The sequence below is a fragment of the Tinamus guttatus genome, unplaced genomic scaffold (genome assembly GCF_059628265.1).
Source record: "Tinamus guttatus ecotype Peru unplaced genomic scaffold, ASM5962826v1 Tinamus_guttatus_pri_ptg001095l, whole genome shotgun sequence".
Classification (NCBI taxonomy): domain Eukaryota; kingdom Metazoa; phylum Chordata; class Aves; order Tinamiformes; family Tinamidae; genus Tinamus; species Tinamus guttatus.
In genome coordinates, this window is record NW_028289629.1 from 33,094 (window position 1) to 53,777 (window position 20,684).

The window sequence follows — 20,684 nt, forward strand, 5'->3', positions numbered from 1 at the left end:
ATATGTAATGGCTGCAGTTTGTCCTCAGCTCTATGTAGTACACAAGACTGAACGTGAACTGGTGGTATGCTGCTCTTATTCTTTTAGGAACATTTTGTTCTTTCATTCCTAAAATCTTTAAAAGTATATGGAAATATGTATAAAATGCTAGAATGAGTTACAATAAGATAATTTGTTGGAGAGTTTGTTTCAATTTGTAGGAGGCTTTAGAAATAAAATCTCTCATCAAACAGTGACTACTTGGTCCAATTTTATAGAAAATATTGATTAATTTGTGTTGTCAAGCTACAGACCCATTTTTATGAAATGTCTCTTTCTGTTAGCTGGTGTTTATGCTGAAAGGTGAGGAATTGAGGATATGTAACTTCAGAGGATATTAGCATTAATTATGTAGGTGTAGGAGATGGTGTTTGCCACTAGAGTGTTTATGATAGGTTGCTCACAATCTCCTAAGACTAATGCATATGCTTACTTTAAGAAGATAAGTGATCTCACTGGAGATTGGGATTACTGGGATCACTGGATATTGGGATTACTTGCTGGCCTATGTTTAGCCGTCAGGTGTGTAAATTTGCAAAAAAAAATCTATTATTTGTCTTATATTAGATCACAAGAAAGATACAAACCCACTAGAATTTGTTTGTGAATTGATTGTAATTAACCTCAAATTATTCTATGAGCTATTATGCTTGGATGAACTTGCTTTTTAAAATGGCACAGTGCTCTGAATTAATTTCATTAATTCAATTCTATAGTTTTTCCTTTCAAGGATTACATATTAAATTGAAAGCAACCCTTCCTTTCTCTGCCCAACTCCCTAGTTGCCCCCCAAAAACAAAACCAAAATATATATCTGAAGCTCAGACCTTCTTCTGGGATGCCTTTATTTTCAAAGGATGATTTCACAGAAGGACTTGGATTTTACTTCTAGCGGGCAGAACTTTGGAAGGATTTGCTTTGACCTCTTTTCAGTGATGGCCACCGATAGGACTATAGGAAATAGGTCACAAACTGAAGCACCAAAAGTCCCACAGGAACTTAAGGAAAAATGTTTTGACAGTGAGGATGACAGAGCCCTGGCACAGGCTGCCCGGAGAGGCTGTGGAGTCTCCTTCTCTGGAGATCTTCCAAACCTGCCTTGATGCCATCTTGTGCCGTGTGCTCTGGGTGACCCTGCTGGAGCAGGGGGCTGGACTAGATGGTCTCCAGCGGTCCCTTCCAACCTCAGCCATTCTGTGGGTCCCTGGAGAGCACCGCGGGTGTGCGCGGCCCCGCTCCGCGTGAGGCGGCGCTCGCGGGGCCTCCCTGGGTGACGGTTGTGCCGCCGCCGCTGCCTCCCCTCGGCCCCCTCGGGCCTGTTGGCAGCAGCGACTGAGCAGCTGCGCCCTGAGGCACATTGGGCTGCTCCAGCTGCTCCTCTCCACAGCTGCTCTTCTCACCCTCTCCCTCACTGCCCCCGTTCCTCCCAGGCCCGGATGAGCAGCTTCCTGGCACTGGGGTGCTAGAGGAGGCAAAAACAAGAGCGGGGCAGGGGGAAAGCAAGTGATTGGCCCTCTCTCTGCTTTGCACAGTACCAAGGGACACTCTGCATGTTGTGGCTGGTTAGTGCCGTGTATTTTAGAGTGACTTTATGTGCTGTGGAGAAGCCTTTAAAAGTCTCACTTCTCTGAGACATGATGTGAAACTTTTAGTACATTGCATGGTTTAAACCTCTGAGGTTTTTCTGTATTTTTATTATCAATGTGGTATCAGTCAGTACCTCAGAAGCTTTTAGGAAGAAGTGAATAAGCAGTGAAATAAATGGATGGTGCACAATCGTGGGGGTACTTACAAGGGTGTTCCTAGCTGTCGCTCTTTGCCCACTTGCACAGCACATCACAAGACGGAGATGTTGCAGAATATCTTGACTTTTTTTTGCCTAATGGGCCCTCTGTGGCAGTGTTTCTAAGTATTTAGACTCTTTCTAGCTGTTCAAAATTCTGAACAGCTGCAAATTTTGCTTAATTTTTATACTAAGTTCCTGCCTGCTGGGTTTTTATAATTTTTTGTCTCAAAAAAAAAAAAAAAAAAAGCTACTTGAGAGGTTGTGTGAAGAATTAGAAACACTTTTGGAGGACTTCTCTCTTCTGCTATTATCTGTAGAAACAGGTAGAATCAGAGTCTAGGAAACTTTATCTCAATTATTAGCAATTAAAATGCTCATTAGGCATGACTTCCTCCTTTTCACAACAACCTGTTGTAAGGGATTCTGTATTCTGAAATTCATTGTTTTAATGAAAGTCCTGGGCATGAAGATTAACCAAGCTTGCTGCTGGAGCCACAAAATCTCTTTAGTTTGTTCTGTTAATATCTGAGGGCATAGCTCTTAGAAACTAAGGTTGTATGAAATACAAAAGGTGGCTGAATGGCAAAAAAAAAAAAAAAAAAAAAAAAAAGATATGTTTTATGCTTTTGGAAGCTCAATGAGTTTCAAATGTACCAAAGTAGATACAGTAGGTATTAAGGTTCCATTATCCACATAAAATGTAAAGTAAGAATAACATGGTAAAATTAATGTGTGTGTAGTGAGAATACTTAAGAGTATTTTTGCAACAAAGAAAGGAAGCTTTTGGGATGTCTTCTGCAGTCACTTGATAACTTCTTTTTTGTTTTGTCAAATTGTAATACCTTAGGAATGTTATGAATTGAAATTGTTTATGGAAGGAAACATTTATGTCTTCGTTAAAAATGGTTAGCAATTGTTAGTCCATTCCTGGACTAAGTGCTTGGTGAAAAACCTAGCCTATTCTGCTTAACTTGCTAGGATAAAATCAGGGAAATAAAGTAGGAATTGGTTTTCAAATTGAGACAGATTTTTTTTTCCCATTTTTTTTTTCCAGCTCTTAGGAACTTTGTTCCAGCTCTGAGCAGACTTGGAACAGTTTGATTGTTGGCCGTTAGCCCACATTCTGGGATACTTTTCCTTAAGTGAACGCAAACGCGTAGTACTGCTTCAGTCAGCTCAGTCTGTTTTTTACCACCATATAAAACCCAAAATAAAAAACACAAAATCAAAATGTAAAGAAATCTGTGTCTAGTGAGATAGCCTCCAGCTCTACACCTTACAAAAGTGGCAGTATGTGCATGAAAATCTGTAATTTTTTAAAGTGTGACAAGGTATGACAGTATTTTTTGGAAGTGTTCCCCAAGGAATTTGTACAGATACACCTTTGTTTCATGGTGTTGAGATCTGTAATACCCTTACCTTACAGGCTTCTTTATAATGAACTATTTATTCATGGCGATGAATCTTGGCAAGAGAATGACTTAAGCTTTGTAAGTGAAGATGTATAGTGTAATGATTTAATGACAAGGACACTTTCTCGTTTAAAAACAAAGCAAAGCATCAATAACAAACCTGTTTATAGGTTATGTGTGGTAAGTGTAGATTGTTTTATATTTCCTCAGATTTCTTCAAGTGCAGCCTTCAGCTGACCTTGTAATGAAAAGATGTGGTATGACTGATAGGTCAACACAGAAGAAAACCAGAATGCTTTAAAATACCTGAAGAAAGTTTCACTTGCTAACTTCTTGCTGCCTTCTGGCTCCACAAATGATTACTGTATTCATGTCCCACTCATGTCCAAGGATGCACTTCTTGCATCCTTTCCTCTTTCTAGGCACCATAAATTACCCCATGAGCTTGAAGACTTTGTTTTTTCTGATTCAGTAGGTTTAAGACTAGTGTGTACAAAGGTCTGAACCTTAAACTCTAGAATAATTATCACCTGTGAAAGGGCAATTGATTAGATGTACGGTTAATTGTGCTAGTAAAGGATTTTTTGTTGTGAATGAAATTTGCACTTTTTACAGTGCGTGGTTTTTTTTTTGTTTGTTTGTTTGCTTGGTTTTTTTTTCTTTCTTTCAATTAGATATTTTTGGCATTGTTTGCATGATATATGTTCAAAACTAGATCAGTTACAGAAATGTTATTAACCAACGTATTGCTTCTTAACCCATTATGTGGTTTCAGGATATTTAGTTTTTCATCAAAAAGTCTTTGAATCCAGAACAAAAATGTGGTAAATCATGTAGCTTTTAAAAATGAGTTGTTGATTAATATTCTAACTAATACTATCCTTAAATCACGGAAAGCTATTAAGGTGTATATTAGTGTTTGTTAGAAAAAACTATCTTAAGAATCGTTCTGTAAAATTCTGTAGCATTCTGTAATTTAGTTAATTCTTAATTGTCTAGCTGTTGCCATTCTGTATACATACACACACACACACACACACACGGATAGAGAGAGAGAGGTACAGATGTGCATATATCTCTTGATTGTACATGCCACATTTCTTCTGATGTCTGGTTGCATTATCTGGTGGTAAATGCAGGTTTAGGAGACATAGGACACTATCTATGACAGCAGAGTTCATGCAGTAACTCTGCACATTGCACATTGGAGATGGTAATGCAGTCTGTTTAAATCTCTCTTACAAAAGAGTAGTAGGTGTACAGACAGTGCACTAACTGGAGTCTATACATGAACTCTTGAACAATTAATAAACTAGTTGTGTTGCTACAACAATACTCGATGTTGCCAGTTTTCTGCTATGGTGATTTCTGGGGAGAGCAACCCGTGGGACTGCTTCATGGTATAATTCATTTGCAAACGTTCTTTGACTTCTTTCTCAGATCATATGTAAAGCTCCTGATTGCAGAAACATCAAACTGCTTTTTGCCAAAAGCACTATTGAAGGAACCATTTTAGCAGCAACAGTTGCAAACTTCATACTCGGGAAGTAGTATAAAAATATTTGTTCATCTTAAGTTTCACTTACTTGTTCTAAAGGTACTTCACTAAGGAACTAGTCTGAAGGTTTTGTGCGTGTGTATTTTTTTTTTTGGTAAAATCTCACCATTGCTTCTCAAGTAGATGTGATTTGGCTTTTGGGAAATGACACGTTTGACTTTTTTTTTAATTATTAAATCTGATATTTAGATAAGTGAAAGATTTTTCTGTAAAAGATTGTGGGCTCCAAATCAGGAGTGGACAGGGTTTGACTCAAATATCTAAGGTCTAGAGGGTTCAGGAAAAAATGAATAAGTCTTGTAAAATGTAAATATCACTATTTTACGTTGTGATACTTATTTTTAATTCATTTATAAAAACTGTTAGTAATGCTTAGCTTTTATTAAACAACTCTTCATTAAACAGTTTCCTGTATTATCCTGATTATGTCAAATAGTAAAGTGGAAACTTAAATCTATATCTGTTATCTCTACCTTCAAATACAGTGCTGCAGTAAAGTAGAAAAATAAAGCCAACCTTGTTTTGAAAAACTGGAAACTTCTTTAGAACAGTCACACCAAAGTGATGATGTGTTAAACTTGGTCACAAATTAAAGAAGTCCCTAAGTACAACCTCTCCTGTTGAGCTCCCAGAGGAGTATGGCCTGGATGTCCCAGTAAGAATTTGACCCCTGTACCTTTCTCTGTGGCCCAAGGCGCCTTGCTAGTAAGAGCAGGAGTTGATTTATAAACATAAATTCATGTAGTTTAAAAATATACCCTTTTTTACTCATCATTTCTACCCATTCAGGGAAACAAGTTCTTCTCTTAGGTTGAAAACCACAAACCTGACCGAAATTATTGTAGTTCCAAAGGAAGAGTAGGATAAATTCAGACACTATAAGATTTCATACATGTGTTTATGATACGTATTTTCCCACTAGTTTTAATAGAGGAGACATCCATAGATATATTAAAGGGCAATCCAGGGAAATCTTTATAAAATCGAAGATTTGAAAGAACGTTTTGGAAGTTCTCCTGTTTCTACTGAATTAACCTTCTTTCTAGATATTTCTTGGTTACTTCTTGCTAGCATTAAATCTGGTAATACTAATTCTCAGTTGTTTCTGGGTCATACTGTATTACAATAGTATTACAGAGCCAATTATTCCCCTTATGAACACAAGAAATTGTGTTTTCATCCTGATAATTTTAGCAATTCACTTAGGCATGGCAGCATCTCTTTCATTTGAGGAAGTAAGGGCTAGAATTGAACAACTGGTGAGGATGGAAGGAGGAGAAGGTTAGAGAATCACTGTTTGTTTTGGAAGGGAAGGCAACCATTGACACAGAATTATCTACTCTTCTTAATCCTTTTTGAAAATATAGTCTGAAAGATTTATTTACTTAGATTTTCAGCTTCTGCAAGGCTTATTTAACTGTATAGGGTTCTGCTTTTTGTGAATAAGCACTTTATGACATTTCAAATGAGGAACAGAGAATGAAGCATATGATTTATAAGCTCCATCTAAAGAGGCAGTTTAGGAAGATATGAAAATTCCATTAAAATACTGCATTTTATCACTTAAGGAGTCATCTGACGTTCTTTTTTTTTTTTTTTCCCTCCTCCTGTTTGGGATGTAAAGTTTTTCTGAACTCTGAGTGCTAAGAAACTTCGTTTTAGTTGTATCAGCAGATAAGCCTAATATCCTCGAAGTTAATAAATAAAATACCTGAACATGGAACCTGTAACCTTGCTTGCACACAGACCTTCAGTTATTAAGGGAAACTCCAAAAATAAAGGGGCAGACCTTTGTATCCTTGACTCATAATTTTCTCTCTGTTCTTTAAACCACAAACTCATTCCTTATTGACTGTGTTTCCACATGTATATTGAAATGCAAGTAGAATTGAAATCCGTGGTTTGTCTTGCATGTTAAGTTTAGTTGTTGCAGAGTGCTCACTCCTTTCAGTTTTTGGGCAAAGCTGAGTTAACTTAAAATTTGGGCTCAAATGTAGCAGATGCTGATGTGGCAACACAGACCAAACATTCTTTCCTGTTTCTGTCAGCAGTACACATTCTTGGTTTAAAGGTCAAAGTAACTTGCAGCTGACTCATGAAATGCAGACCGTTTGTGAACACAGGGCAGTTCTTTCTGATTGCCTCCCTGCCAATAGTAAGTTTCTGTTGACTTAGAGAATTTAACATGATCATGGTAAACAATTAAAATACTGACAATTTGAATTTTGATTGTGACAATAATGCCTCTGGGGGAAAAAATATATCCTACACCTAAGAATAAATTAGCAAATACAGTTGAAAATAGTCTTGTTTACATATGAAATATCTTTAATTCTATTACCACTTTATAGCAAGACATAATTGATATCAATGGTTTCCTGATGGAAACCACGCCTTTACATACAGCGAAGAGACTGTGGCATAAACTGAGGTTAAACAAGGCAGGAAGGAGATTGAGGTATACATGTGAAGTTAAACTTACCTAAAACTGCAATTGCTTTGGCTACACTGCTGTAAAATAAAGTGTTTCATCAGTCAGAATACAGGTAAAGACGATGTAAATTTGCATGCTTATCTGTTGTTTATGACTAACAAAGCTAGACCAGATTTAATTTACCAGTAATGCCTTTTTCATGCAAATTTGATCTTGCTGATAAGTGTAGTGCTATGTTCTGTGCTGGATGGCGTGATATTTCAGTATTTGTGATTGTAGGTCAATTTGCCAAATAAAATATTATTGTCAAACCCAGATAACCTAGACATGTATGGAATTATTTAATGATACTGTATTTGTTGTAACATAATTATATTTTATGAGAGGAGGTCATGTGACACTTAAAATGAGGGGAAATATAAATTGGAAGCTCTCTTCATCTCAAAGTTGGTGTGGTATGATGGAGGAGGAGGAAGATCCATGGATAGCCATGTCTTTTCTTACTGTAGGTCTTACGTTTATTGGTAATGGGGAAGTATTCATCTGGATTACTGTACTGAATGTCTACTGTTTGGGGTATGTGCACAGAACTAATATAAACATTGATTTTGCGAAAGGAGTTGAAGAACCTAAGCAGTCTACAATATCTGCCGTGTCTTTTGATAAAGAAAGAATAGAGGGTGTTCTGTGTTTATCTCCAGGAGAAGTGGAATCAACATGTTTTTAAATGTGTGTGGATTGAGGAGGTACACATTTTTTATGCGAGTCAATAGCTGTTACTTCTTTTGAGATAAATCTCGTTTCAATTTTAGTATTTCCCTTTTCTTTTAGAGGAAGCCCACATGTGAAGGGAACCCCACATTATAAGGAGGAACAATGTGCTCCTTCATTAAATCTAGAAATGAAGAAAGTGCTGGACTTACAAGCATCTATCACAAGGTGTGCTTACTTACATGCTGTGCTCATTTATATGCTAAGACTTTTTCTGCAGACAGCACTTGTTTGTTAAAAGGGGAAAGCCAAAAGGAGGAGAAAAAAAAAAAAAGAAAACCTTGTAGTTATTCCAAGAAGGTAAAAATAAATTGCTGTTTGGGAATTATTATATGTAAGGTAGGCATGTTTTTCTTTCTTGGCTTGCCTGTGCTGATTATTTTTAGCTTTTAAGGGTGTACATTTAATTTCATTATTATGTGTTTCTGATTCTGATATGCGAATTAGAGTTTTCGTGGACACATATACATCAGAGCAAAACTATGGATAGAATTCCAGCGCCTCACCAGCCATTAACCTAGATTTGCCAGTTTGTTTTGGAGAAACATATATACCATATTTTATCACCTTTGTCCGTCTACCGTCTGGAGGGCTTCTGCACTTAGTTCATTAATAATATTTTATGTAATTTGCAGACGTAGCTGCAGACATAACTATACTGGGGACAAAGCCCGGTTATGTAGCGATTGTTACGTTAGCTGGTATTTCTGAGTTAATCTGCACATTTTTAGAGAATAACAATTGCGTTTGTTAGTTTGCAGTCTATGTTAGAAGATCTGCTTGTTGCCACTGCTGATGGATTTCTCCATCTCATTCACTGGGATGGCATGACCAATGGAAGGAAGGCCATCAACCTATGCACAGTTCCATTTTCTGTGGACCTACAGTCTTCTAGAGGTAGGAATTTTTTGTTTATTTTAACCTAAGGCTGTTAAATATTTGAGAAATACCCTCTAATGTAAAACATGGTATCTTTTCTCAAGCAGAGAAGAGGAAAAAAATGTTCCTCTTATAAAATATGGTTAAATTGCCTGTTGAAGTTGGTTCCTGTGAAGTAAAAAGGAAAGAGCTGAAATCTCTGTTGGTTTGCAATGTCACTGTGCTGATGTATTGTAAAATTACTTATGTTTTCTCAGCAGGTTCATTTTTGGGCTTTGAAGATGTTCACATCAGGGATATGGAGTATTGTGCCACGCTTAATGGGTTTGCTGTAGTTTTTAACGATGGAAGAGTTGGTTTCATTACACCAATATCAAGTAGATTCACTGCTGAGGTATAATCCCATTAATATTTGTGATATACCTTCCGCAATGTTTTTTCTGCTCTCTGTATTTCAGTTAGCTTGCCATTTTAACTTCAGCTGATCTGAAAATAGATGTTAAAGTACGAACTGCTTAAGAGGTAACATGAGAGCAATACTGGATTTTGTACCATAATTTGAACTGGATTGTTTCGTGTCTAGTAGTTGCTCGTGGGAGAGCATTTTTGAAAGTAGATTTGATCTTTAATTATATATCATTTCACAATCTCAGTATATTTCTGAAGTCGCGTTCCCATCTCTGCAATCAACTTCCCACTGCCAGTTGTAAGAAGGGGTGTGATAAGAGGTAGATTCTTTTCCAGGTGTGATGTATCATATGCACTACAGCAAGCTTCCATCTGTACCTAGATCTACCACTTTTCACAGTGATAGATTTCAGAAGTTTCCTAAGCCGTAGGGCTTTTCCAAGCCATTCTGATTAAAAGCCATATTATTCTGAATTAAAGGCCCCAATTGCACTTTTATCATTAGGCTTTAATTACAGAAAAAGTAGAATTTTTGTAGTCACACGCAAACTCCTAATTTGCTTTGGTTATTTCGAGCTCTGCTAAGTCTGTGTAACATTTCCATTGTTCCTAACAAAAATTAGAGAAAGATGTCAGTCTGTAGAGAGACTGTCAGTCTGTAGAGAGACTACTTATTTGTGCCATGTCACTTAATACTGAAATTTGCAATGGAAATAGAATATCAGTTAAAAATATGATCTACCTTAATATTGAAAGAAAAGATTATATAATATTTTGTTTTGATACTTCTACATTAATATGCCATGCAGTTTAACTACCACCCTGATTGTTGTTTTTTAAAATACAGCTATGCCTCTTGTTGTAGATCTCCATACTGTAAGGAAGAATGTCTAGGTGTTGAAGTTCCCCTGGCTGATCCAGATTATGTTGGTGTCTCTGCCTCTGTAAATGTGTCTGGAAACCTGTAATGAATGGGCAAAATTATAGAGAAGAGGGTTGCTGTTACAATTTTGTAGCATATCTGATTGTTATCCCCAATAGGCAGCTGCATTATAGTGTAGAAAGGTGTGATTGCTATGCAAATACCTATATATGCATGTTTATGTATGTAGGATATATATATGTTGTGTGGGATTTTTTTTTGACGATGTATCAGGTTGGTGTAACTGGATGCATCTTGGGCTTGGTGCTGTAAAGCTTTGTTTCCCTGACAGCTTTGAGCTTTGGCTGAATGATTGCAGAATTTTGTTTAAAGTAATATGTGGATAGAAGCTAACTATCATAATTAAAAGTGGTGTGACTCTTCTTTTGCAGCAGCTCCATGGTGTTTGGGCGCAAGATGTGACTGATGGAACTTGTGTGGCAGTAAATAACAAATACAGACTTATGGCATTTGGATGTGCCAAGTAAGTTTTGTAAGGCAAATTGAATGGAAGAAGCTCTTTAATAAAGCATAGGCACTAGTTTCTGCTAACAAAAATGTGTGCAGAAGATTTTTAAAGATGAAATTTACCAGTCTTGCTAGAGGTCATGTAGTATACCCTGTGAAGATTAGATTGGACAGAGGAAGAGAAGAAATGATTGTCTGATTGTGATAAAGTTGGGATTGATGCTTGGTTTTTTTCAGCTGTGGAAAACAAAAATAGCTGTATAAGGCATTGGGGATGTGCTGTCCCAGTTAATCTCAAGACAAGATTATAAAATCAATTGTAAGCAGCTAATTATGTTCATACTGTACAAGAAATTGCAAAAATACGAAGTGCTGATTTGGTTGAGAAAAATGTTGCCCGAAAAAATGGAAATATCCATAAATTAAAACGTTAGGAAGATGCCCTTAGTTCTCGTGTTTGCTTTACTGTTCTTTTAAGACAGTTCCTCCTATATAGTATTGTATTAGTACGGCTGGAGTGTGTAGTTTTTAGAGCATTCTGTAAGAACTTGTTCATCTTGGTCCTTTAGTCTTCAGCTGTTTTCTTGTGTATTCTAGATTGTAGAAATAGTAATTTACTGTTTGCCTTTGAAACAAAAATGGTTATAGTTCATTGATCTTTCTATAGACTTCAGGTAAAATTTCAGCACGTAGTAAATACTGTGCCTATTACATGAATTGTCATGGAGTTGGAAGCCATATAAATACTAGAGTTTGTGTGTGTGTTTTCAGAAAATGAAATTTCTGTGCTCCGGTTACTTTGTAACCAGTGTAGCCAAGTTTTGAGTTCACAAAGGTATTCTGTAAAGGTTTTTGTGGGTAGACTTTGTGAAGTGCTTTAAAATTGCTTGCCGCAGAATATTAAATACATATTAGCAGGCACATCTATAAATGTTAAGGTGTAGGGAGGAAGGAAAAACTAAGGAAAGAAGGAAAAACTAATAGCTTTGGAAGGAAAAACTAATAGCTTTGGAAGGAAAAACTAATAGCTACAGAAATATTTGGCCTTGATCAGAACTTACTCTTGCCAGAAATTTGTGTTATGGGCAGGTTTTCTTTTATCAAACTGTATATGTGAATGGATCATTTCTGAGTATAGCCTTTTAAAAAATAGCTTAAAAAAAACTATTGGTATGAATTAAAAATCTGAGTGCTCTAATAGCCTTCTAGCACTAATAGCATATGTAATTTCTTCTAGCGGCTCTGTACAAGTTTATACAATAGATGTCGCCACTGGAGCCATGCAGTTTTCTCATAAATTGGAGCTGACACCAAAACAGTATCCTGGTGAGCTAATTCTATTTTAGATTTTTTTCTAGCTATTTTTCAGGTATTAAAGAATATTTTTCTTCCTCATTAACAATTGTTCATTTTTTGCATACTGATGATACTAGTATTTTTCCTTCTCTTCTTTCTCCCTTGAGTATTAGGAGAAACGAGTTTTTTCAATTACTCACCTGATAAAACTAGAGATTACTGTAAAAACTGGTAATTGATAAATGGAATTAACTTAAAACAGTTGCCACTTTCTGTAAATCTGCAGAAAATAATGTAAAGTCCAAAGCCAAAGACCGAAGATATTAAAAAAAAAAAAAAAAAAAAGGGGAAATATCAGTCTGTTGCCTGAAGCTCAGTAGAATTTTTCATGTAGCAATAATTCAGTGCTGTATGTTTGGAGTGGGAACATAGGAATGGGTAAATCATGTCTTTAATTGAATATTTGTACCTGTTAGCAAGTTTTCTCTTTTATAAACGCAAGGAAGCAAGGGAAGAGGATTCCCAGGAAACCTTCCCTGCTATTTTTATTCTTTTCATGTGATAAAACTAATAAATGTAATTTTGATGTCTTTCACGTGGTAATTTTTTTTGCTTTTGGACAGATGTTTGGAATAAAACAGGACCTGTTAAACTTATCAGATGGTCACCTGATAGCTGTGTGGTTACGGTGACCTGGGAATGTGGAGGTTTATCCCTATGGAGTGTATTTGGTGCTCAACTTATCTGTACCTTAGGAGGTGACTTTGCGTGAGTATTTTTTGCTAGAAATTATGAAATACTTAAATTAAACATTCTATTTTTCTAATAAATTAGTTAGATAATTAGCTGTTTCTTTTTTTTTTTTTTTTTACTGATTACACTATAATTTCTTGCACATCAGAGTCCTTCAGTGGTAACTAGGAGAGGGTCATTTAAATATAAATAACACATCTTTTTGTAGTGGTCTTTTTGGACAGCTAAGTAAATACAGGAAAAACAGGATTTGCCAGGAAGATACCATTAAAATTCTCCTAAATATAATGTACTTCCTGAAATTGTGTTAGCATCCAGAAATCACAAATCAAATGTTCTGCTAGACAACTGGCAATTACTTTGTTTTTAAGAAGTGGCATGGATCAGACAGACTTAACAGATGGAGAGGGGATAAAAATAGCACCATATGCTAATGTGACGATAGGAAGATACTTTTATTATTATTATTTTGATGCAGTTATTCCAAACTCAAACTTGTTTTGTTTTTAAGGTATCGGTCTGATGGAACCAAAAAAGACCCTCTAAAGATCAGTTCTATGGTAAATATGAATGTAAAAATACTGTAACAGGATGGCTATTCATTCTTTGTTATTTTTAACGAGCAGATTTTCAGAAAAAGCAGGCTGGCTTTCTTCAAATATGTTTACATTTAATACTAATGATACTTTCTAATGCAAGAATTGTATTGAGAGAAGAGGGAGAATGGGATAGCTGCGTGATCATGAAGTATACATGCTTTGACTTTGTTTTAGTATTAGAGTGAATGCTTTTTTTCCCTTTAACCTCAGTTGTTATCCTGTCCTCTAATTCAGTACACCATGTGCCTGCAAAACTGCACTGATAGAAATTTACTCATTTTCCTAAAATTACCCTCGTTTGTTGAAGTAATTTAATTCGCAGTCATGAGAAACTTAACTGTTACTGTTTCAATAAATACAAATTAAGTAATCCTGGTGATCTAATAAATCAGTAGATGCGGACTGGTATAGTATTTAATGATCTTCAAGGTCTTTCACAGATCATGATGACTTTTGCACAGTCTTAAATAAAGATTTTATTTCATATAGCCTTAGCACTTTCAAGATTTATAATTTTGAACATGCACACCAATTGGAAATATGTATTTGCAAGAGCAATTAAAAAAGAAAGATGAAATTACAATAGCATTGAAGCTAATGATCAGCAATGATTGTCATTATTGGGATGAGGTTTTTATACCTGAATCTGTATGTGTTTTGACTTTTTTCTTAGTTGTTTCAGCCAGCAGGCTAAACAGTCTCCATAACCTAAGTGGACTTCTTACAGAATTCGATTTTATTTAACTAACCTTTCCTAACATATAAAAATTATTTAAGTTAGATTCTTATTTTTTTTTGTGAAGTTTACTGCTTGGAGTCGCTTTTTTCATGACCATGATGGTATATTTAAGAGCAGCAAATGTGTTTTTCTCCCTGTCCCATATCTATTATAAGATCAATTACAGGGAGTTCTTGTACCTCTTGTTTTCTGAGTTATGACCTTTTTTTTTTAACATTTAGAGCTGGGGTTCAGAAGGGTATCACCTGTGGGTGATTGATGGAAATTGTTCTCAAAACACAAGGACTGAAAGAGATGCAAAGAATGAAAGTCAGCAGTTTGGTATTCTGCAGTTTCAGTTCATCAAGAGTGCCCTCACTGTTAATCCTTGTATGGTAAGTTTTTATTGATAAACTTTTCTTTAGCAAATATTTCTAGTTTGCTCAAACTCTTTTAACAGATTTTAAATCTGTTTTCAAACCATTGGATTGGCCTTGTTTTTTTTAAGCTTGTCTCTATTATGAAGCTTTTAAAATGGTACTCTAAAAAGACTGCTTTGCAATATTTTAACATAAAACTATAGTTACGAACTATACTTGTGAACTACAGATTCGTAAGACTGAACCTATAGTTCAATGCATCGTGTTGATATACGATTGAAAGCTGCCTTAATTCCTGTTTTCCGGGACACTTAAGTTGAACTTATTAGTGCAATTATCTTGTGAGTTACTACTTGCTTTGTACATTTTTATTGTTTTTTTTTTTTTTTTTCATGTAGAGTAACCAGGAACAAGTCCTCCTTCAAGGAGAAGATCGCTTGTATTTGAACTGTGGAGATGCAACACAGGCCCAGAGTCCCAGAAATGCTTCAGTACACCCTGAACACAAGCTTACCAGGGAAAGAGGCCCATTTTCAGATGGCAGTTTAGATTCTCAGGGTTTAAGCACTTTATTAGGACACAGGCATTGGCATGTTGTGCAGGTAATTCTTCTTGGTTGCCCTTGTGTGTTCTATGCATGCTAGAGCTTATGGAACTAGAATTTGCACTTAATATAAGCCCCTAACATAGTCTTTTTGGTTCAAATGCCACTCTAAATAACAACTCTGATGGATTTTGGTATAGTTATTTATTTTTTCTTGATTTTTCTTTTTTAGATTCACAGTACATATCTAGAGAGCAACTGGCCTATAAAGGTAAGTTAATTTAGGAATATATTGTTGTTATTCATTAAAAGTATTAAGTTCTTACGACTGCTCTTTAGGCTTGCGTCTCTCATAGGTAAGATCATTGTATTAAATCACAGAAAGAAAAATATGTTGGGCAGGATAGTAGAAAACAGAAGATACTCTTAACAGATTTCACCTCCAGTATTACATTGCTTGCAGTGAAGTGTTTGCTAATTTGAATATATAGTTCAAATTTCTGTACTGAAATTCTGTTCTTCATTTGTGTAGTTTTCAGCCATTGACAAGCCGGGACAGAATGTAGCTGTTGTTGGCAAATTTGGTTTTGCACATTATTCTTTAGTCACCAAAAAATGGAAGCTGTTTGGAAACATTACCCAGGTAAGTGGTTAATGAACTTTGTCTAAGTATGCTTGCGCAATTCTACATTGAAATGAAATTTTTAAGAAAATGAAAAGTATCCTTTCCAAATAAACAACTTTAAGACAGAATGGAATGAGAGGTTCTGCTTTTTTCATGTCTTTTTCGTAAAATGGGTGGAACACTTCTGGCTTTAGCATAATAATTTGTATCTCATTACTAACAGTTTCCAAATCCAGGGTATAGGCTCAAACTCCTATGACAACATTTAAGAGCCTGAGAAAGACCTTGCTTTGGATGCCAAGCTTGTAAACTACATGAATAGCAAAAAATAGTTTGAGACGTCCCGGCCAGGGATGGCAGTATACCCATGACCTATAAAGCAGTATTTTCTAGGATATTTTGTAGGACATACTATTTATTCTTCAGCAGTTATTTTTAAACAAGAATAACTTTGTATAACACAATCAAGTTGTCTTGCTGTGATCTCTCTAAAACTTAGAGAGATCACCTCTGGCTTTTAAAAATTGCTCGCAAAATGCAGCAAGATAAATATAGTTATGTATATAGTTGTGTGTGAGTGTGAGCACATATGTTTGTATGTGTGTATATACATAGATCTCTGTCATTTTCCTGTCTCTTTTTTTTCTTTTTTACCTTTATTATAAGGAGCAAAATATGGTGGTAACAGGTGGCTTAGCATGGTGGAATGATTTCATTGTTCTTGCCTGCTATAATTTAAATGATCATCAGGAAGAGGTCAGTTATATATTTTCTTTTTCTTCTGAATAAATAAACTTTAAGTTTTCGTATCTAAACTAATATTATAAATATGTGAAACATGATAATGGTGGTTTTGCTCGACTTCAAAAATTCTTTTTTTTTAATGTGTAACTGATTCCTTGCAGAAAAGCTTATAATAATAAGCTTATATTAATAACCTAGTAAAAGTTATTTTCTGCTGACTGCCACAGATCTGTTTATTGTTCCAAAAGCTGTGTGATGTTTTTGAATGCTAGCACAAAGAATATTTAGAGGTTTCCAGCTATGGTATTTTGGGAGAATTTGATGAGATTTCCAAGTAAGACAGGCATAAGAACCTAGATTAATTTTTGTTTTTTTAAAAACTAAAGAATGGTACTTCCTCCGATCTTAGGCTCTCCATAACTGGCAATACCACCAATTCTTTAACCACTTTCGAGGTATTTGCGCAACATTATGGATAAAGCATTTGTTAAAACAAAAACATAGTAATGGTCTTGCTAGCAATCCTTGACAGCTCTTCGCTAAAAATGTGGATAAGTGAGTATTGCTCATTTCTGGGTGAGCAGAACACGTGTTCCCATTGCCATTTTCCCTTGTAGCTGAGAATTTACCTGCGAACGTCGAACCTCGACAACGCGTTCGCGCACATCACCAAAGTGCAGGCAGACACGCGGCTGCTCAGCGTCTTCCGGGACATTGTGATTCTGTTCAGAGGGGATTGTTCAATTTGCCTTTACAGTATTGAAAAACGGCTTGAAGGGTGAGTGTGGAAGGTGCAGGTTTTAATACGATCGTTCTAATGCTTTTGCTGAAATGCGCTCTTGGTAATATAAAATCCTTTGATAACTGGTGAGTCAGATTTTTAAATATGGATTTGGAGTGGCAAGTATCATCTGTATGTATAAGCAGTAATCCATGAATGTTGTGCCTTGCACTTGTGGAAATGCACAGATTAAGTGCACAAGTGATGGCTGAGAGAGGCTGTTCTGAGCTATATCCATACAGATAGTGCACTGTAGCTTTTTAGTAGCTGATAGGAACTTGAAAACTTACTGTAAACAGAAGAAGACAGTGAAAGACACCCATTTATTTGAATAATTTTAAAATTTTAAATGTTGCAAACATTTAAAGCAGGAATTGTTGTGGGGCTGTGGGGAATATGAACACAAAACAGGTTTGGTTTGCAGTATGTTTGTGGGGAACTGTTTGCAGGCAAAAGAAATAGCTGCACAAGAACTGGATACCGACAGATCTTAAGATCAACAACAACAATGAAAAAAAAAAAGAGAGGAAAAAAAGGAAAACCCAAATGCTAAAATCGTCTTATAAAACTTACTACAAAGTGTTTAGTATTTTCTTCTATTTATTCATAACTTCATAACCCTCAAGTTAAGAAGATACAGTAACTCAGCTTAGATAAGTTTATCTGGTAACTTTCTGTGGTATTGTGTAAGCCTACAGGATTCCCAGTTAAAAAGGAAGTTGTTTTGATTTGTGGAGTAGGGTGGTTTCATGAGGTCAGCTTGGTTATTTTCAATGTTCACTGTGAGATACTAATTTTACCATTTAAAACTCGCTAAACAAAGTTATCTTTTCTTTCAGTCTTAACCCTACTGCCAGTATCCAGATTCTTCAAGAAGTATCCATGTCCCGATACATTCCTCATCCTTTTCTTGTAGTGTCTGTTACATTGACCTCAGTGAGGACAGAGACTGGCATCAGCTTGAAGGTGCCTCAGCAGGTACAAGTTTCTACAGTGCTCGAAATTTAAGAGTCGGTGGCAGCCTTGGATTTGGTTATTTCTCAAAGGTTATCTGATACTGTTATAAAGCAGAGGTGGTTCTGCATGGTAGCAAGCAGAACGTGTTTTTTGCATGTGCACTAAAGAAAAAATATCCAGACTGTTATTTCTATTTCATGTCCTCTCCTGTTATTTGGTAAAATCTGTAAAACTAAGTATCAGGGATAAATTAAACTTTGTTATTCCAAGGAGTATATTTCTCCATTGTGTGTTAAATGCTGAATGTGAGAGCTGTGCATGGCACTAGGAAGCATCTTTGTTGCTGGTCAAACAATGAATAAACAGCAAAAGGTTTTTGAGGAAAGGGAAGAATCACATGACCCTATATGGTACCTTCTAGTCCATTTTCTAGTACAGCAAATAGGAATGAGAGAAAATGGTGAGTCTCAATAGTTCTGTCAGAAGACAGGACAAACGTTGAGTGAGGTGTGAAAATAAAGCCCTGGGTCAACTCTAGAAAATTATTTACTCCTTTATACAAAGGATGCCTGAGACTTGTGCTAAAAGTGTCTTCCAGTGACAAGGCAAGCATTAATATCAGGCTTGACTGTGAAATTGCACTGTGAACACTGAATGCACCAAGTCTTCAGACAAGTACAAAGTACAGCGTGCCCAGATTAAAGCAAGGGGACCACCATTCTTGGTGGTGTTATCTGTAAGTGACCTCAATCCCTGATACAACAGATTTACCCGGAGACCCTCTGCCATTTCATATTAGAACTGAACTTTATGCACAATGTAGTACTAACTCAAGTAAATTGACTTGAAAATTGGCATGAAACAGTTCTGAAATATATCCTTAAAATCAATACTTTGCTTCCTTGATATATCCAAGTAAAAGCGTTTTTGTCTGGCTGCAGCTCTTAGAAGTTCGAGACGCTGTGTGAGTGCACAGCTGACCTCTTTCTGGCTCTGATGTTAGTCTCTGCAATCTGATGCTGGTAGTTATGCAATTGTGATGCCAGTAAGAATACAAAGCTTTACTTTTCTGAACATGCTGCTGGCGTGCACGTGCCAAAAGGGGTGGATGGGAAAATTGTCCCTTCAGCTGTAAGCAAGATCAGTTGAACATGTGGAATGAATCTTTTCCAAAGAACTGTAAATCTAACCATTATGCCCAAGACCCTTGTGCATGACTTTGTGTAGGTGCAGCTCTGCCTGTTTATTTTGAGTACTTCTGCACAGAATTGTGTTTTAAGAGTCTTCTCTTATTTGGACAGGAAAGCTGCTGAATTCACATTGGCAGGAAGGGTACTCAGAATTTAAAAGAACTTCTAAGGGATATGGGCCTAGAAACACTTGGCTGTATAAAAAGCTTGGGAGTTAAAGCTTGATTTCTTCCATCAAAAATTGTGTCATTTTCTCTGCCATTACTGCATTTGAAATAGCAGCGTTATTAGCATAATGATGTGATTTCACTTCCATTTCTGGAAATTACTTAATCACTATTAGTGATTGTAATTAATTATAATACTATAATTATTTCAACCATTATGAATTCAGTTTTGTATATAATTATTGTGTGAGGCCAGCATCTGTGCATATGTATACAACCAGCAATTCCAGGTTTTTACACACCACACTTTCTAAATTAGGCCATTATTCAGTTCAGATTCAGAGCTGCCTGGGAGAATGCCTCCATGTACCCAGTGAGGCCCCTGTTGTGGTTAACGTGGACAGGCCTGGGCAGAGCTCGGAGCTGCGTCGTGCTCGGGAAGGGGAGGTTGCTGGTGAGAGGCTGCTGTGCCGCAAGTCTGCACAGCGGCTGCTCCTGCTGCAGCTCGTCAGCCCCTGGTGGGAAGCAGCGCGGGGGCGATACGTGCACAGACAGGTAGAACTGCCCGGAGCTCCCTGGGTAGCCCGAGGGCCCCGAGCCGTCGCCCTCTAAGCAGAGTTTGCCTTGGAAGGTAACTGAGCACACTGTGGCTCGTGAATCCCAGGCACCAATTACAAGCCGCCCTCAGAGGGGCAGTTAACTTGTTGCTTGTGTTCTGAATGTGCGTTTGTAGCTGTGGGTAAAACAGCTTAATCAACTTTTCATAATTTCGGAGGTCTTAAGTAATTTACACAACACCTTTTTGTTTTGTTTTATTCTTAGGCCTGCGAGGCTGAAAGCATTATGTTGAACTTAGCTGGGCAGCTGATCATGTTGCAAAGGGATCGGTCTGGCCCCCAGATACGAGAGAAGGATAATAATCCTAACCAAAGGAAGCATGTGAGTAATGCACATGGGATGGTGCTGTGTACAGTTCCAAAGATGCTGGTGACTTGTCAAGTTGTGGAAGGCAGTGGTCTAAGCATAAAGAAAAGACATATATGATGCTCTGCAGCATCTGCATCTACACATCTCTGAATCTTCTAAAAATCTATCAGAAGTAACTCCTTAATTGTGAGAAAGCTTAACTAAAGAAGTATCTGCCTCTTACATTTACTAGCTGTATTTGCTACTTGCAGTGAGAGGAGTTTTAAGCATCAAGGTCTGATACAAAAGATACTCAGTACTGGTAGGGAAGTCTTCAGTCTGCTATT

The 20,684-nt window shown here is 36.6% G+C and overlaps 1 protein-coding gene across 2 annotated transcripts in view; it reads left to right on the top strand.

Moving 5' to 3' along the window:
• The window catches only part of RIC1 (RIC1 partner of RAB6A GEF complex), a 44,561-nt gene that overhangs the window by 15,720 nt on the left and 8,157 nt on the right, over positions 1 to 20,684 (top strand). Inside the window, exons 4-18 of one of the 2 annotated variants that reach the window (XM_088538602.1) lie at positions 8,061 to 8,168; positions 8,755 to 8,897; positions 9,137 to 9,273; positions 10,602 to 10,693; positions 11,915 to 12,003; positions 12,597 to 12,741; positions 13,238 to 13,286; positions 14,286 to 14,438; positions 14,822 to 15,025; positions 15,200 to 15,238; positions 15,500 to 15,610; positions 16,259 to 16,348; positions 16,954 to 17,114; positions 17,957 to 18,095; positions 20,254 to 20,370. In XM_088538602.1, coding sequence (XP_088394728.1) covers positions 8,061 to 8,168; positions 8,755 to 8,897; positions 9,137 to 9,273; positions 10,602 to 10,693; positions 11,915 to 12,003; positions 12,597 to 12,741; positions 13,238 to 13,286; positions 14,286 to 14,438; positions 14,822 to 15,025; positions 15,200 to 15,238; positions 15,500 to 15,610; positions 16,259 to 16,348; positions 16,954 to 17,114; positions 17,957 to 18,095; positions 20,254 to 20,370 — 1,777 coding nt within the window. The remainder of the gene's footprint in view (positions 1 to 8,060; positions 8,169 to 8,754; positions 8,898 to 9,136; positions 9,274 to 10,601; positions 10,694 to 11,914; positions 12,004 to 12,596; positions 12,742 to 13,237; positions 13,287 to 14,285; positions 14,439 to 14,821; positions 15,026 to 15,199; positions 15,239 to 15,499; positions 15,611 to 16,258; positions 16,349 to 16,953; positions 17,115 to 17,956; positions 18,096 to 20,253; positions 20,371 to 20,684) is intronic. The other variant, XM_088538603.1, reaches the window with a different exon arrangement.